Source organism: Equus asinus, unplaced genomic scaffold (genome assembly GCF_041296235.1).
Source record: "Equus asinus isolate D_3611 breed Donkey unplaced genomic scaffold, EquAss-T2T_v2 contig_1, whole genome shotgun sequence".
In the NCBI taxonomy this organism is placed as follows: domain Eukaryota; kingdom Metazoa; phylum Chordata; class Mammalia; order Perissodactyla; family Equidae; genus Equus; species Equus asinus.
The window spans coordinates 2,354,872-2,373,587 of NW_027224738.1; the positions used below are offsets into that span (position 1 = coordinate 2,354,872).

Sequence of the window (18,716 nt, forward strand, 5' to 3'; positions counted from 1 at the left end):
TGAGTCAATCTGCAAAGACTGGGAGAGTTGTTTTGTTTTTTGTTTTTGCTTCTAGGCATTTAAGGAAAGTTCTGTTAAACCACTAACAGACCAGTAAGCTACCAGAACAAACTCTTCAGTGTCCACACAAGACAAAAAATAGTCTTTATAAAAATAAGTTAGAAAGTTCACCAAGCAAAAACGACAACCCACAACAAGCAGCAGCAACAAACTCTGGGGAGGGAGAAGGATGTTTACCAGTTACCACATTACAATATTCAAAATGTCCATTTTCAACAAAAAGTTACAAGCATACAAAGAAACAAGAAAGTATGGCCCATTCACAGGAAAAGAAATTAACAGAACTGTCCCTAAGGAAGCCCAGACATTGGAATTAGTAGGCAAGGGCTTTAAATCAACTGTCTGAAATACACTCAAAGAGCTAAAGGAAACCATGAACAAAGAACTAAAGGAAACAAGGATATCTTACCAAGGTAAGAAAATCCGGAAAAATAAATTACATAAAGAAACCAAATAAAATTTGAGAGCTGAAAAGTGCAATAACAGAAGTGAAAACTTCATGGGGCTGGCCCAGTGGCAAAGTGGTTAAGTTCTCACACTCCGCTTCAGTAGCCCAAGGTTCACAGGTTCAGATCTCAGGCACAGACCTACACATCACTCATCAAGCCATGCTGTGGCAGCATCCCACATACAAAATAGAGGAAGACTGGCACAGATGTTAGCTCCAATCTTCCTCACCAAAAAAAATTCACCATAGAGGTTCAACAGAAGACTTGAACAAGGAAAAGAAATAATCAGTAAACTTGAAGATAGCCCCATTGAAGTTACCCAGTATGAGGAACAGAAAGAAGAATAAAGAAAAATGAACAGACCATCAGAGACACCATCAAGTATACCAACACATGCATAATAAGAGCCACAGAAAGAATAGAGAAAAAGGAGCACAAAAAATGTTTTAAGAAACAACAGCCAGAAACTCCCTAAATTTCATGAAATACATGCATTTACACATCCAAGAAGCTCAATGAACTCCAAGTAGGATAAACAGAGATCCACACTGAGACAAAATATAAATAAACTGTCAAAAGCCAAAGAAAATTGCAAAATCAACAAGAGAAGTGACAACTACAAGGGATTCTCATTAAGATTAACAGTTGAACACCAAGGAGACTAGAGAACAGTGAAAACAGATAAAGTGCTGGGAAAAAAGTCCTAACAACCAAGAATTCTATATCCAGCAAACGTATCATTGAAAAGTGAAGAAGAAATGTGCCAAAAAACAAAACCTGTGGGAATTTGTTGCTAGTATACATGCCCTACAAGAAATGCTAAAGGCTGTCCATCAGGCTGAAATCAAAGGACACCACAGTGTAACACAGACCTATACTGTAAAATAAAGAACAATGGTAAAACTAACTACATAGGTAAATACCAAAACTAATATATATATATTTTTTTTGGCTTGTAACTATTCAAACTCTTTCCTTGAGTTGCTAATCAAAAACACCCCGAAAAGAGAAAAACCCAGGATCAGATGCCTCACTGGTAAATTCTACCTTACATTTAATGAAGAATTATCACCAATCCCTCTCAAACTCTTCAAAAAACTAGAAGTGGAGGGAATACTTCCTAACTCATTCTCTGAGGCTGGTAGTACCCTGACACCAGTCAGACATAAACAGCACAACAAAATAAAATTACAGACCAATGTTCCTTATGAATACTGATGCAAAAATCCTAACCAAAATACTAGCAAACAGAACTCAATAACACATTAAAAGAATAATACACCATGGCCAAGTGGGATTTATCCAAGGAATACAAAGCGTGACACAAAAATAAATCGATGTAATAGACCACATAAACAAAGGGCAGAAAAATCACATAACCATCTAAATTGAAAGAGGAAAAGCAGTTGACAAAATTCAACACATTTTCACGATAAAAACACTCAAAGAACTAGGAAGACAAAGGAATTTCCTCAACTTGATAAAGAGAATTTTGAAAAACCCAAAGGTAACATCATACTTAATAGTGAAAGACTAAAAGCCTTCCACATAAGATCAGGAACAAGACAAGTATGTATTTTTGCCACTTCTATTCAACAGCAATTGGAAAGGAAAAATAAATAAAAGGTATCCAAATAGGAAAGGAGGAAGTAATTCATAGAGGACATGATCTTATATACAGAAAATCCTAAAGAATCTACAGAAAAGCTACTAGAGCTAATAAATGAATTCAGCAACGTTTCAGGATATAAGATCAACACACAAAAGTCAAAGTTATAGTCCTATACACTAGCAATGAACAATCCAAAAAGGAAACTAAGAAAACACTTCCATTTACAATAACATTAAAAAGAATGAAATATGGGACATCAGCAACATGGCGGTGTGAGCTCACCCAGGACTCTCTCCCCTCCAAAGTACAACCAAAAAGAGCAACTGCTTCCCAACCAAAAAAACAATCCTAATAACAGAAATCATCAGAGACTGACAGCAGCCAAACGATGGAAGGCGGAGAGACTGCAGCCAGCCTCGGAGGAGCTGCAACAAGGTAGGATAGAACATCGCTACCTCCCCTAGAGACTGGGATCACTGCCGCAGGTGAGGGAAGAAGTGGGGGAGGGGCTGCACCTCAGGGGATTGTCCAGGACTCCCACTGCCCATGCAGTGAAACCCTCTAACAGGGGAAAGATTTCGCGTATGAGAGCCCCAGCAAGCCTGGGCCCCGGGAGACCAGAAAGTGAGAGCTGATCCAATCCAGGTCAGCGTAAATGAAAGTGCCCCTCCTCCCCCAACCCACGCTGGGCGCGGCCATCTTGGCTGAAGGCGCAGGGCTCAGAAAAGAAGCCTCTCGACCCCCATCTAGTGGCGACAGGCTGTAACTGCAGCCTAATAATAGCAGTGTGAAAAAACCGCTCCTCTACCATCAAGCAATTTATAAAAGCTCCAGTCCAAAAGGAAAACAATAAAAATACAGAAGTAGGTCCTGAGGGCTTGGAAGTGGGTAAACTAAGTGAAGAGGAGTTCAAAATAGCTATCCTCAAAATATTCAATGAGGTAAAGGGAAATATAGACAGACAAGTCAATGAGTTCTGGAGTTACTTCACAAAACAGATCGAAATTATAAAGAAGAACCAACTAGAAATACTAGAGATGAAAAATACAACAGGTCAGATAAAACAGAATACGGATTCCCTGATGCCCATGTAGACACCACAGAGGAGCATCAAAGAACACAACCGAGAGAGTGAAAAGACAACCCACAGAAAGGGAAAAAATACTCACAAATCATCTATCTAATAACGGATTAATATCCAGAACTTATAAATGACTCCTACAACTAAACAAAAAAAAAACCAAACACCCTAATTTAAAATTGGGCAAAAGACTTCAACAGACATTTCTTTAAAGAAGATACATAAACAGCCAATAAGCACGTGAAAAGATGCTATACATCAGTAATCATTAGTGAAATACAAATCAAAACCACAATGAGATAACACTTTACATCCATTAGGTTGGCTATTATCAGAAAAATAAAATAAAAAGCATTGTTGGCAAGAATGTGAAGAAAGTGGAATGCTTATACATTGCAGGGAATGTAAAATAGTACAGCTGCTGTAAAAAACAGATTTTGGTTCCTCAAGACATTACAGATAGAATTCCACTTCTAGGTGTACACCCAAAAGAAGTGAAAGCAGGGACGCGAACAGACATTTGTACACCACTGTTTACAACAGCACTACACACTATACTCAAAAGATAGAAACGAACCAAATGTCCATCAACAGATGGATGGATAAACATGGTATATACATACAATTAATGGAATATTATTCGGCCTTACAAAGGAATTAAGTTCTGATACAGGCTACAAAATGGATGAACTTTGAGGACATTATGCTAAGTTAAATAAGCCAAACACAAAAGGACAAATATTGCACGATTCCACTTATATAGAGGTATCTAGAAAAGTCAAATTCAGAGACAGAGAATAGAATGGTAGTTACCAGAGGTTTGGGGGGAGAGGGGATTGGGGAGCCATTGTTTAATGGGTACAGTGTTTCAGTTTGGGATAATGAAAAAGTTCTGGAGATGGATGGAGGTGACGGCTGCACACCAATGTGAATTATTTAACGCCACTGAATTGTACATTTAAAAATAGTTAAAATGGTACATTTTATGTTTTGTAAATTTTATTACAATTAAATAAACAAAGCCAAAGCCAAAGCCTTAAGGTTTTCTTGCAGGTCCTACAAGATGGGAGCCCCTGTTTCCTCTATGGCCTTCTCTCCTACTAAGACAGCACCTTATGAAATTGCAACATCCCACCTTACAACATCTACTCTGATCAATAATAATATTGAACTCTTAAAATGTACATGACATTATCTTATTTAATATTCACTTCCAATTACTTCTTTACCTTTTTTTTTTTTTAAGATTTTATTTTTTCCTTTTTCTCCCCAAAGCCCCCCGGTACATAGTTGTGTATTCTTCGTTGTGGGTTCCTCTAGTTGTGGCATGTGGGACGCTGCCTCAGCGTGGTCTGACGAGCAGTGCCATGTCCGCGCCCAGGATTCGAACCGACGAAACACTGGGCCGCCTGCAGCGGAGCGCGCGAACGTAACCGCTCGGCCACGGGGCCAGCCCCACTTCTTTACTTTTAATACCCATTTTCAGTAGAAGTAATCATCAAGATTCAGAGATTGAATGAGTTTCCAAGGCAAGCATGGAACTGAATTAAGATTTTAACCCATGTCTTTATTACCATTAAGCTATACTTCCCCTTATGCTATGAGAGAAAAGCTGGGTTCCCCATAATACACAGACATTCGCAAATATGTAAAAGAATCTCCAAAACTTTTATTTTAATAAACAGTACATAGTAAATTTTATTCAAAATTAGTACAAATTATTTCTCACTACTCGTCTCCAGTCCCTAATCACATTTTACAGCGTTTATAATCTCATACTAAAAGTATCTTGGTTGAAATTGTTTTTTTATACTGAGTATTGCTTGGTCTTTTTAAACAGGTTCTAAATAAACTTGCTTAAATAAAAAAATAAAATAGACCACAATGAGATATCACTTCACACCCACTAGAATGGCCATATTTTTTTTTATAACACCAGAAAAGCGTTGGCAAGGAGCTGCAGAAACTGAAACTTTCAAGGACAGCTGATGGGAATGTTAAGATGTGCCACTGTAGAAAACAGTTCGGCATTTCCTCAATAAGTTAAACACAGAATTACCATAAATTATGATTACGACTCAGCAATTCCACTCTTGGGTTTATATCCAAGAGATATGAACACATATGTCCAAACAAGAAAATGTACATAAATGTTCATAGTAGCACTATTCACAATAGCCAAAAGGGAGAAACAAACCAAATGCCCATCAACTGGTGAATGGATACACAAATGTAGGATATCCATACAATGGAGTATCAATTAGTCATAAAAACGAATGAAGTACTTGGGGTTGGCCCTGTGGCTGAGTGGTTAAGTTCACACGCTCTGCTGCAGCGGCCCCAGGTTTCGCCGGTTCATAATCCTTGGTGCAGGGACACAGCACCGCTCATCAAACCACGCTGAGGCGATGTCCCACATGCCACAACTGGAAGGACCCACAACTAAAATATACAACTATATACTGGGGGGGATTGGAGGGAAAAAGCAGGGCAAAGAAAGAAGATTGGCAACAGTTGTTAGCTCAGGTGCCAATCTTCAAAAAAATTTTTTTCAATAAAAATTTTTAAAAAAAGGAATGAAGTACTGATACATGCTACAATATGGATAAGTCTTCAAAACAGTATACTAAGTGAAAGAAGCCAGACACAAAAGACCACATATTATATGATTCCATTTATACGAAATTTCCACAACAGGCAAATCCACTGAGTTAGAAAGTACATTAGTGCTTGCAAGGGGATGGGGAAAGGAGCATTAGGAGATACAGGGTTTCTTTTTAGGGTAAAGGGAATGTCCCGAGATTAGTGATGATGGTTGCACAACATTGTGAATATACTTAATGCCAATGAATTGTACACTTTAAAGTGGTTAAAATACTAAAATTTATACCATGTGTATTTTACCATAATTTTAAAAAAACAGAAAAGGAATATACAAATAACAAGGTTAGTAACCCCAATCTTTGTCCATTAATGTTCTCCCTTCCAGCCTAAGAGTCATCTTTAAAATCTGTTATGAAAGTTCACAGGTGTGCATGTATACGCTATCTCCATATTCGTTGCCAGGAAAATATATTTATATCATTTATGAAATATCTTTTCTTATTTATTTTTAATCTAAAAGCACTTAAGGGCAAAACCTAGGGATTCCTGGTTTTATAAGGCTCAGTACTATAGAACCTCCTTGGGCAAACAAACATTATTCAGAATTTGTCTGAAAATGTCAAGCTTTCCAAAACACTTAAGAAACAACAAAGGACTGAACAAATTCTAGTCTATTGTTTTAAATACAAGATACAAATGTTCTGATGGAGGTAAGGAATACCTTCTTTTTTTTTGAGGAAGATTAGCCCTGAGCTAACATCCGCTACGAATCCTCCTCTTTTTGCTGAGGAAGACCGGCCCTGAGCTAACATCCCTGCCCATCTTCCTCTATTTTATACGTCGGACGCCTACCACAGCATGGCTTGCCAAGCGGTGCCATGTCCACACCTGGGATCCGAACCGGCAAACCCTGGGCCGCTGAAGCAGAACGTGCGAACTCAACCACTGCCCCACCGGGCCAGCCCCAGAAATAACATATTTTAGTAACAGAGCGGCAATATTTGAATAAGATCTGCATTTTACCTTATTATGTTTAAATAGTGGTCTCTATATAATACTCAAAACAATAAAACTTACATTGCAATAAAGGTCACATGTTCATGTGGGCCAAATTACTGGGAACTTAAGAAATGTTTCATTTTATTTGGTGCACTGATTTTTGCTTTACTCAATACATTAACTTCATCGATACACCACTCCAAACCCCCACCCAAAGGCAGACTCTTCAAATGGAGACAGGAGGCAAAGAATGTGACAAAAGCAAGAAAGCAAAGCAAAAAGTTTTATTCTTGTTGTGAGGAATTATAAGAAAAGGGTATTTAGGAGAGAACAGGGGTTCTCTTTCTCTGCAGGGAAAAAAACCCCACACAATTTTAATGAGTTTAGACTTTAGAGGCAGAAAACGGCACCTGTTTCCACAATTCATCCATCAAGTAAGACAGGTAACCCTAGCTCCCATCAAAAATAATTGGACAAACATTTAGAATTCAGATGTCAGAGACAAATCACGGAAAACAGTAATAAGCAGTTGGTAGTATGAAGGAATACAAGTTATCTAAATATTTTAATACTACATTTGAAATTGGGAAGGAAGGAGGAAGAAGGTGTACCCAAAAGTCATCTTTACCTGCCTTGAAACTCCATCTTTTACCCAAATTCATTCTACCCCTCATCTGAGTACTAAACTACTCTATCATTATACCACATATTACCTGTAGCACTCAGTTGGTGCTCAGCATATGCTCCTATTTTTTTCTGGGGGGGGATAGGAGTTACAAGTATATGCCTATGTCCTCCTAAAAATACTCCTTGCCTAAAGGACTGTACTATCTTCTCAGTATTTCCAGTAATTGGCATAATCGAGTATAGACTCAAACATCTGTCACCTCCATGCTCAAAATATTCAAAGGCTTCCCATGTCTATAAATAAGGATAAAGTACAAATTCCTAAGCATAGCATTCAAAGCTCTCTGCAAGAAATTCACACGACTTTCCAATCTTATCTTACCACAACTCTTAGCTCAAAGAAGGTTCTCTTTCCCTTCTTCTCCCACTGAATTTTCTTTTACTTCTCTTATAATAAGCAATACATTCTGCTTGTAGTTCCTTGTTTAAAACTCCGAGTACTCTCTACTAGAGTGTAAGCTCCTCAAAGAAGGAAACTGGTCTGGGTTCAGCTCTTTTTCCCCACGTGGGAAATAACCAATTGCCTTGTACAGAGGAATAATAAATGTTTATTAAAATGAAGATAATGCCTGGCGAGGGAGTCCTTAACAGAGTGGTGATTTGTTGAGCTATTTTTTTAAAACCCTGAAGTCTTTCAGTGCCCTCAAATATTTTCCCTTCTGTCTCTAAAGTGAGGTATTCAGTAAGCTGTGTTGGATGCACTATAGTCAGCCTTTGAACGAAATGTATTATTTCACATACTTAATGAGTAACAGGTTCAGTCACTTTAATGTGAGACATTCACTCTTAGTTCTCTATTTTTAGTAGATACTCAGAATACACAACGAGAGTTCATAAACAGGGTGTTTTGGTTTTGAATTTGGGGGGTATCTGAGGAAGGAGGAAAGGGGAATGACAAGAGAAATGAGAGGTGGAGAAATTCTCTCCGACTCTATAGAAATTAACCAAGCCTACCTTCAAATCTCTACATTAATGGCAGAGAATGAGCTGATTAACAATCAGTATTAAAAGCAAAATCACTTTAAAATACAGTAAAAGCAAAGATATCATATGCCTCCTGATAAAATGTGCTGAGAGAAAGACACATCACCTCATAGTATTCCTAGCAAAATACAGAATCACAAAGAAACATCAGACAAACCCCAATTAATGGACCTGTGTTCTTCAAAAGACTGAAGGGAGAAAACAGCAAGGTGAACTGCTCCAGATTAAAGAAGATTAAAGAGACATGACAATGAAATGCAATGCATGTCCCAGAATTGAATCCCGGGCCAGAAAAAAAAGAAATCTTTGTCTCTCAGTATAAAAGACATTATGGAGCAAGTGGTAAAATATGAATAAGGTCTATAGATTAGAAATAGTATCGTTATCAGTGTTCACTTCTAATTTGCTAACTATACTGAGGTTACATAAGAAAATACTTCTATTTGGGGGGAATACATGTCAAAGTATTCAGTGTAAAGAAGGATCATGTCTGAAATTTACTCCCAAATGACTCAGAAAAATAATAATAGGGAATGATAAAGCAAATGTGGTAAAATATTACCATGTGCTAAATCTGGGTGAAGGGCATATGAGAATCTTTGTATTATTTTCTAATTTGTAAAATTTTCTAAGTCTGAAATTATATTGTTTACCTTTTTATTTTGAACTATAGTAAAAAAGGAGATAATTATCTCCTTGAAGGTAGATCAGATTCATTTCCCGGGGTTATAGTTATAAAAAATTCAAAAACTTATTCAATAAAACATTACATAAGGTCAATGAGACAGTGACTAGAAAATTGTTTTAAGCAAACGGATAGATATTAAAAAAATATTATTTATAAAAACAAAATGTCTGGGGCTGGCCCCATGGCCGAGTGGTTAAGTTCACGCACTCCGCTTTGGCGGCCGAGGGTTTCGCTGGTTCAGATCCTGAGTGCCGACATGGCACGGCTCATTAGTCCATGTTGAGGCAGCATCCCACATGCCGCAACTAGAAGGACACACAACTAAAGCATACAACTACGTACTGGGGGGATCTGGGGAGAAAAAGCAGGAAAAAAAACAAACAATGTCTTTTGTGGGGAGGACTGAGTTACTAGCCAAAATGTATATTAATACAGGTTTTTTAAAGCATAATGAAAGCTCCATGGGGGTGGGGTCTTAATTTGTCTTGTTCACCTAAGCAATTCTTAGAACAGTTATTGTCACATGGTAATAGTAATCAGTAATAACTAATATTTGAGTAATTATTATGTCCCAGACACTAATCTAAGTGTTTTGTGTCCACTAATTCATTTAATCCTCACACAGTCCAAGAAATATCTGGTAAATGAATTAGTACTTTCGAAGGATGACAATTACAGTCAGTTCTGCAATCACACAACATGAGTTCCTAAAAATCACCAGGTTATGCAATATTATGCAACGAACACCATAAGACTCACAGGAAAAATGGACTTAGAAGCAGTAAGACTCAAAAAGTTTCATCAGTGACACATTTTTTAAAAAGATAGAAACCTAAAAAACACAGTAGCACAAGTGTACACGTTAAGTGATTAAGAAATACACAAATACAGTAATATGGCACTTACCTTGAAAAAGACATGACATGTGCCTGTGGAAATGGGCCTCAGAAGGGTTGCAGCTTATGAATTATTATAAAGTGATGGAAGGACGGTTATCTGAAATTGGATGGACAACTGTAACAACAGATGTGATGGATGTGGCTCATAACACAAGGGGTAAACTGAGGGAGCTGATGTATGTTTGAGGTGTGTGCACATATATCCATGTATTTTAATATAGCTCAGTTCAGCTGGATGCAGTTTTCTGCATTCACCTAGGGCAGAATCTTTCTATAAAAGGCCAGATAGTAAACATTTTAGGCTTTGTGGGCCATTAGGTCTCTATTGCAACTATTCAACTTTGAGACTGTGGTACAAAAGTAGCCACAGACAATGTAAACAAATGGTCTTGGGTGTATTCCAATTTCACAAAAATAGGCCACTGGTTAGTGGCCATAGTTTGCTGACCCTTGACCTTGCAGACCAAATCCTGTTTATTTGCAAATGCAAATTTTGTCTTAGGCTCAAATTGTTCCGATAGATTAATTTTGTTCAACCAAATCAACATTTTCAAAACAAGCATTACAGCAGAACTAAGTTTGGAATGCTAGCAAATAAACCAAAAAAAAAACAATGTAATTCAAAAGGCAAAATAAATCTAGTATTACTGGAAAATAAATTATTTTTGATTTTTCATTTTATAAATCAAATGTCACCCAAAAGTCAACTGACCACATCAAATGACCAAAGCAAAGACAACTAAGGACAGATTTTGAACAATCATAGTCATTCAAAATCTGTGTTAAATTCTACACAATCCTTAAGAAAAGTGAGAAATACTTTTGACAGTTCTTCTGAACTGAAATTATCAGGATCATTCACAAGGGCACGTGGCTTTTACAAGATGAAGCCACAAAAGTTAGCATACCAAAACTGCACTATAAGATGAAAAATTTCTGAGGATCTAAGGTACAGCGTGGAGACTATAGTTAATGATACTGTATTACGTACTTGAAAGTTGCTAGAGAGTAGATCTTAAATGCTCTCACCACAACAACATAATTAACAAAAACGTTAATTATGTGAGGTGAAGGATGTATCAACTAACATTATTGTGCTAATCATTTCAAAATATATACATCCATCAAATCATCACACTACACACCTTAAACTTACACAATGACATACGTCAATTACATATCAATAGAGCTGGGAAAAACATACTAATTGCACAATCATTATACACTATTCGTCCAGGAGTTGAGCTTTTAAGTTGACCTTCTTCCAAACAGAAAACACTAATTTATACATTCCTTGCTCAAACTGCTATACCTCACATCCGGAATCCTGCCCCAGTCTTCTTTGTCAAAACTGTGCCCCTTCTCCAAGATTCAAATGCTATCTTTCCATAAAGCCTTTCCCGGACCTCATCACAAATCTCTTCCTACTCTGAACTCCCACAGAAACTTAGTTTTGACCTAATGCAGCATTCATCATTTTATATCCTGGTTTAAAACTATTTGTGTACATATCTTATCTGCTCTGCTATGTGGAAAATAAGACTAATCTTTAACCATACTAATCCCTCTGCCTGGACTGCCCTTTTTCACAGCCAATCCTCAACTCATCCTAACTCATCTTCGACACCCAATACAGATACCATCTCCTCTGAAAAACTTTCCTAGACATCCCCCAAATTAGGCTTTCCTTCATTTCTGATGCCTAACACAGCCAATATACCTCCATTTTAGCACTGCTTTGTAACTGCTTATTTAATTACTATCTCCCTAACTAGATTAAGAATGCCTTAAGGGGGGCTGGCCTCATGGCCTAGTGGTGAAGTTCAGCACACTCCGCTTTGGCAGCCCAGGTTCAGTTCCCAGGCACAAACCTACACCACTCATCAGGAGCCATGCTGTGGTGGTGACCCACAGACAAAATAGAGGGAGACTGGCAAGATGGTAGCTCAGGGAGAATCTACCTCCAAAAAAAGAAAAAAGAACGCCTTAAGGAGGCAGGAATTTTATCTTATTACCCTTTGGATACCCTAGCACCGTGCCTGGTCCCTAGCTGATACTCAAGTATTTGATCGACTAATAAAGCATTCCCCCAAAATAAAAAGTATAGGAGATACACACACACACACACACACACATGAACAACACAGCCATACCAATAATTCTTAAACAAATATTGCATGGAACAGTTAACAAAAAAGCCAGACTACAGATACCAAGAATTGCTACTTCAAACCAAAACTGAGAGTCTCAGAGTCAGGAGGTGAAAATAGTGGCTACAGTAAAAAAGTCGCAGAAACTTTTCCCAGGACAGAAAGTATTAATGGCTAGAATTAATATAGGTCTTTTCAAAAGCATCATCTCCAATCATTAAAGGGCAGAAATATAATACACTGAATATAGTAATCTTTCAAAACAGAAGATATCCTAAGGCACATTAACAAACTTCCCATCAAAAAGTTTTTCCTTTCCAATAAACGTTTGCAAAAGTATGTGTACATGATACTATGACATCATATTAGCAACAAAACACCTGTATCCCAACCAACGTAAGCTTTAAGGCAAAAAAGATATGCATACATTGAATAAAGAAACTTAACCTCATCACCACCCTTCTCTCTACCCCCACAAAAGGCAAGTAAAATCAAAAAAGGATCAACACACATAAGCAGGAGTTTTTAAATAACGATAGAACATCTAGTACAACTTCATTTTGTAAATGACAAAGTAGAGCTCTAGAAAGGATAAATGATTTGTCCAAGGCCACACAATCAGTTAAGCAACAGGGCTATAACCAGAAAACCAGGTTTAGCTCCAAGTTCAGTGTTCATTCCTCTACACCAGCAGTTGTCAAACTTTTAGTCTCGGGATCTCTTTATGCTCTTAAAACACTTAAAAATTAACAAAGACCCCAAAGAGCTTTAGTTTATTGTCTTCTAAGAACTGCTGTTACAACCATGTTACCTCCCCCTGAACAACTTTACACTTTAGCAGTATCTATTAAACTCACTCCCAGTTCACAGATGGAGAAATGGAGGTTAACCATCCTGTATGTCAGCTATCAAGCCAATCATAAGACAAGCATTAAGAAACAGGTACAGGGGCTGGCCCCATGGCCAAGTGGTAAAGTTTGCGTGCTCTGCTTCGGTGGCCCGGGGTCTTACCAGTTCGAATCCTGGGCGCAGACCCAGCACCTCTCATCAGGCCAGGCTGAGGCGGCATCCCATGTACCGCAACAAGAAGGACCCACAACTAAAATATATACCACTATGTACTGGGGGGCTTTGGGGAGAAGGAAGAAAAATAAAATCTCAAAAAAAAAAAAAACCCAGGTACAGAGAGATCCTACTTGGACACTCCTTTTACTGCCCTGCTAGATTCAACATTCCTAAAGAAAGATCCATACACCATTTTCCAGTGACTTAAACCATTTGAACAGCTTCTGCCACGTCCAAGAAAACATTCAAGGTCTAGAGGAAAGGACCTCATGTAAACCCAACAATTGCCTGTATCCTGTCACCCAATCCATAAACTTATTCAGACTCCAAGAGTGAAATAGGCACATAAATTCACACAATTTCTTACAGAAAAAAATTATTTCACACACCTATATCTATACAGAAATTCCTTTAAGTACCACATTTATCTCATCTCTAGAAATACAACATATAACTGAAAACTCATGGCCAACTACACCAGAGGGTGCCAATAATGAGAACTGCCCTGATCAAAATTAAAGCCCCAAGCAATAACATAACCAAACAGCTGGTATTTAAATGCTTTCAAAACCCTTTATAAAATTTGCATCTACTCTCCCACCACAGGCCTGGCTTAATGCTTTCCACATAGTGAGAATGCAAACACTTCACAGGTTACATTTTTCAAAAATTAGGTTAGTATGGGGGCCGGACCCGTGGCCAAGTGGTTAAGTTCGAGCGCTCTGCTTTGGCGGCCCAGGGTTTCCCTGGTTCGGCTCTTGGGCGCGGCCCTAGCACTGCTCATCAGGCCATGTTGAGGCAGTGTCCCACAGAGCAGAGCCAGAAGGACCTACAACTAGAATATAGAACTATGTACTGGGGGGCTTCAGGGAGAAGAAGAAAAAAGAAGAAGATGGGCAACAGACGTTAGCTCAGGTGCCAATCTTCAAAAAAAAAAAAAAAATTAGCGTAGTGTGTAACTGATTGTGAACTACCAGCCTAACAGACACTTCTTAAGACATTCTGCCTTTTTAAATTTAAGACCAATAACTAGTTATACTGCTGTCAGCTTTTCAACTAATCAGCTGCCATAAGGATTAAAATGACAAGTCACATCAAATCTCAAAGAGGTTTACATGAAAATAAATTACAGCTAAGTTTACCTGTCAATCAGAGGCTGGTCTTTCATAATGCCAAACATTTGAAAAAACAAGCCAATCCTATTTAAAATAAAACAAATTTTAAAAACTCTCTAAAAACAATAACAAAACCTTTAAAGGTTTTTTTTCCCCCACTGATTTTTCAATGTATGATTTAGCCAGGTCATCCGTTTCTTTTCCTGCCTCTTGCCTTTGGGCTATTTTTTCACCACAAAACCCTAGAAAACTTTCTTTGTTTATAAACACAAGTAAAAATTAGAACTAATCTACTAATCTTTGCTCTTAGTGTTCGACAGAAGATCTGATAAAGAAAACACCTGGAACTATTTGTGTAAAATAAAGTTAATGATAATGTATTATATAGTTCGTATTATTTCATATTATAAGAGAATCAAGAGTGATTCAGTATTGTGGGTTCAACTCACTCAAGCATTACTGTTACATTATCCTTTAACTACGATTATGACTTGAGATGAATGACACTTCAGCCTGAGAAAGTTCTTCTCAACACCCACTTTGAGCTCCTTCATAGTAAATAATCAGGAAGGAAAAACTTTTTAAAATTAATTCTCTACATTTATATTTGTGGTTCTTTACAGACGGTTTTTCACATAGCTTAAGACTCTCCTGGAATTAAATGTTTCAGTTATCTCACTATCTCATCTGGACACACAAGTCAAAATATTATAAACAGCTACAAACTCAAAGACCTACACCAAATGACCACAACAGTAGCTACCATGAACTTCTTCCATTATAATACTGGGGCCAAATTAAAATGGTCAGAATCGCGTTACATCTGGCAGCTCAAGGAGGCATTAACGTCTTGTGGTTAAGAACATAAGCTTCAGAGTCAAGAGTGGGTTCAATTCCAGCTCCACCAATTACAAACTACATAACTTTGGTCAAGTTCTTTGATTCTCTGTCTCAGTTTCCTCCTCATCTGTAAAATGAGGAACACCACGTACCTTCTCCATAGGGTTGTTTCGAGAAGTAATCAAGATTATACAGGTAAAGGTTAACAATAAGCACTCGATTTTAGTTATGATTATTACTCTTAGCAACAAGATCTACAGAAATTCAAGACCCATAAGAAAAAGTGACCCTGGCATAACATGAATAATTCTATCCTGAAAGTCTAGACATAAATAATTTGTTCACCCTAAAGAACGAGAGAAAATCCAAGTTCAACCTATGGTCTTAAATGCAGACTTTGTGAGACTTAGTGAAATCTAAAGGTCATATTTAACTGTAAGGTACACCCTTCATGTATATGAACATGAATGCCTGATAATAAACAACCAACAAGTTGTACTGGGTACCTCATGTGCCCAATAACCCGTAAATAAAGGTTTATTGTACTTGGGCCAATTAACACAAGTTCAGAAACCAAAGCGACAATCTTTACACAATTACGGATCCATAATCTAAGAACCAAAGCGTATTTTTTTTTCTTGAGGGGAAAAAAAAATCTATCTACTGCTTGTTAATGCAGAAAAATAGGCATAAGAGGTATCAGAGGCTCATTCCCAAACTCTACACGCTAGCTAAAGTGCTCTAGAAACGTATACCATCCTAACAGTTACTCAAAGGCACCTTTTTGCCAGCTACGAATGGAATTCTGATCCCTGCTCCCTGTAATTTTCTTTACTTTGCCACTAGGCGCCAAGGATACATCTCACAGTAGAAAAATTACTTAATTCACTAGGGATGAAAAGTCAAACGTCAAACTGCCTGAAAAGCAAGCCAGCCAGCTGTGTAAAAGTGGTATACATCTGATATGAACAACCCATATTTTTAGACACTATCAGGACGCAAATCAGAAGCACAAGAGAGGGGCCGGCCCAGGGCCGAGGGGTTAAGTTCCTGCGCTCCGCTTCGGCGGTTCTGGGTTTCGCCGGTTCATAATCCTGGGTGCGGGAACACGGCACCGCTCATCAAGCCACGCTGAGGCGGCGTCCCACACGCCACACCTAGAAGGACCCACAACTGAAAATACACAACTGTGTACTGGGGGGCTTTGGGAGAAAAAGGAAAAATACAATCTTTAAAAGAAAAAAAAAGCACAAGAGAAAAACAGCCTCCAAACGCACTTGATTGCTAAGAGGTGGCCTGCCAGGCACAGCTTCCCTTGCAATAAATCTTACTTCCCATCAACCCACGTTAACCAGCTTCCCATCCCTCGTGGAAGAAATAAATAGGCTCTAATTACTTTTGCTCGAAATTTGCCCAGAAAGTGGAGAAACGTTTGAGGTCTGCCTTCCCACCCACTAAAGCCAGACTTCACAAAAAGCAACGCACACGAGTCCTCCAGGAGGAAAACCCTGCGTTAGTATCCCCCGCCTCGAGGTAGACCCAAGGATATCAGCGCACAGAAAGAACGGAAATGCCAGGCAAGCCCTCCCACTCACCCCCAAAAAACGGACTGACCCCAGGGGCTGCCGAAAAAAACATTCCGCAAGGCCGGGGTACTTCCCGTCTCCAGCAGCCGAAACGCCACTGAGCTGTCCCAGGATCTCGCATCCTCCCGCCCGCTAGCCCGCCCCTCCCCCGCTTCCCACCCCCCACCCCCACCGCTGCCCCACGCAGTTTCCAGGCCCCAAGATTAGGAGGAATGACCGGGATACCAACACCCGCCTCCGGCTTGGGAGTCTCAATCCCACCAGCTCCGGAGAAGCAACAGAGGAGGGCGGCTGAGCCGCGGCGGCCCAGGAGGCTGGAGGGAGCGCCCCCCACGCCACCCCCACCCCGGCCTGAGTCGAGCGCCGAAGCCTTCTCCCCAAAGGGAAAAGGATGCCTCTCGCCGCCAAGCAACGCGCCAGCCTCAGCCCTCACGCCAGCGCTTCCCGACGCAGAGGGCGCGGAGGCCCAGCCGCCGGGACCCGGGAGACAGGCTTGTTTTACCTCAGGGGTTCAGCAGTCACGGTTTCGCTTCAATGCCTACTTGGCTTCAGCGAGCGGAGGGCACCACTCTGCGCTCCCGGCGCCCGGTTACCACAGAAATGCACCGGCCTCGTCGTCGTCGTCACCGCAGCTGCTGCTGGATCCTCCCCACAGCTCGAAGGCCGCTGCCGCCGCCACCGCCGCAGGAGCCGCGGAAACAAAGCGCCGCCGTCGCCGCCGCCGTTCTGTGGGGCCGAGGCTCAGGCAGGAGAGGTGGCGCGGCCTCCCTCTGCCGCGTCCCGTCGTCCACCGGCTCCCTCCGCCGCGGCGCAGGCGCTTATTGGCCGCGAAGACACACCTTCGTTGGGGGCCTGTTGCTAAGGCGGTCTACGTCGTTTGATCCCGTCTACCTTGTCGTGGGGGGTCCAGGTCAGTCCCATTGACCTGAAAGTGCTAGTGTCGTATTTTGACTTTATTCGGAAAGTGCTTTTTGACCCGTCTTCTTTTCTTGCACTTATTGACAAAACAATATTTTACTATAGAATAACACTATATATGAATACTATAATATTAGTATATCACTATACTAAGCCTTTATCTGGGTTATCTCATGTAATCCTTATGCCCTTTGAGGCAGATAAACACTTGTTAGCTACATTTTCCAGATGAGGAAACCAAGACACAAAGTCCCACGGTCATGGAACTGAAATTCAGATCAGACACTGCCCTCTTAATCACTACTCTATATGGCCATATTGTATATTTTTTCTTATATTCCAGGTTATCGAGTTCTTTGCTTTCCTAGATGTTTTATATATAATAGTCAGCATGCCACAATGCTTAAAAACATAAACCCGCGGCCGAGTGGTTAAGTTCCCGCGCTCCACTGCAGGTGGCCCAGTGTTTCGTCGGTTGGAGTCCTGAGCGCGGACATGGCATGCTCATCAAACCACGCTGAGGCGGTGTCCCACATGCCACAACTGGAAGGACCCACAACGAAGAATATAATACAAATATGTACCAGGGTCTTTGGGGAGAAAAAGGAAAAAGAAAATCTTTAAAAAAAAAAAAATAAACATAGTCACAGACATACCTCGTGTTATTGCGCTTCACTTTATTGCTCTTCTCACACATTGCACTTTTTACAAATTGAAGGTCTGTGGCCTTGAGCAAGTCTGTTGGTGCCATTTTTCCAAGAGCATTTGCTTACTTCATGTCTGTGCACCACATTTTGGAAATTCTCGCAAAATTTCAAATGTTTTCATTATTACTATATTTGTTATCATGATCTGTGATCAGTGGTCTTTGAGATTACTACTATAATTGTTTTAGGGCACCACAAACCTCACCTACATAAGACAGCAAACTGAATAGATGTGTGTTCGGACAGCAATTTCCCTTCTCTCTCCCACTCCT

The 18,716-nt window shown here is 39.7% G+C and overlaps 1 protein-coding gene across 2 annotated transcripts; it reads left to right on the forward strand.

The window, feature by feature from the left end:
* The first annotated feature begins 16,992 nt into the window (after positions 1 to 16,992).
* Positions 16,993 to 18,384, forward strand: LOC139042838 (uncharacterized). 2 transcript variants are annotated; one of them, XM_070503398.1, is made up of 2 exons: positions 16,993 to 17,729; positions 18,081 to 18,384. In XM_070503398.1, the coding sequence occupies exon 1, from the start codon at positions 17,032 to 17,034 to the stop codon at positions 17,698 to 17,700; it is 669 nt and encodes a 222-aa protein (XP_070359499.1). In that variant the 5' UTR covers positions 16,993 to 17,031; the 3' UTR covers positions 17,701 to 17,729; positions 18,081 to 18,384. The 2 variants fall into 2 exon arrangements, with proteins under 2 accessions (XP_070359499.1, XP_070359500.1); XM_070503399.1 differs by having other exon boundaries at positions 18,193 to 18,384.
* Positions 18,385 to 18,716: the final 332 nt, after the last annotated feature.

Bases quoted from the DNA above. Each gene is read 5' to 3' on its own strand.
- LOC139042838 (XM_070503398.1), top strand. From the start codon at position 17,032: ATGACCGGGATACCAACACCCGCCTCCGGCTTGGGAGTCTCAATCCCA.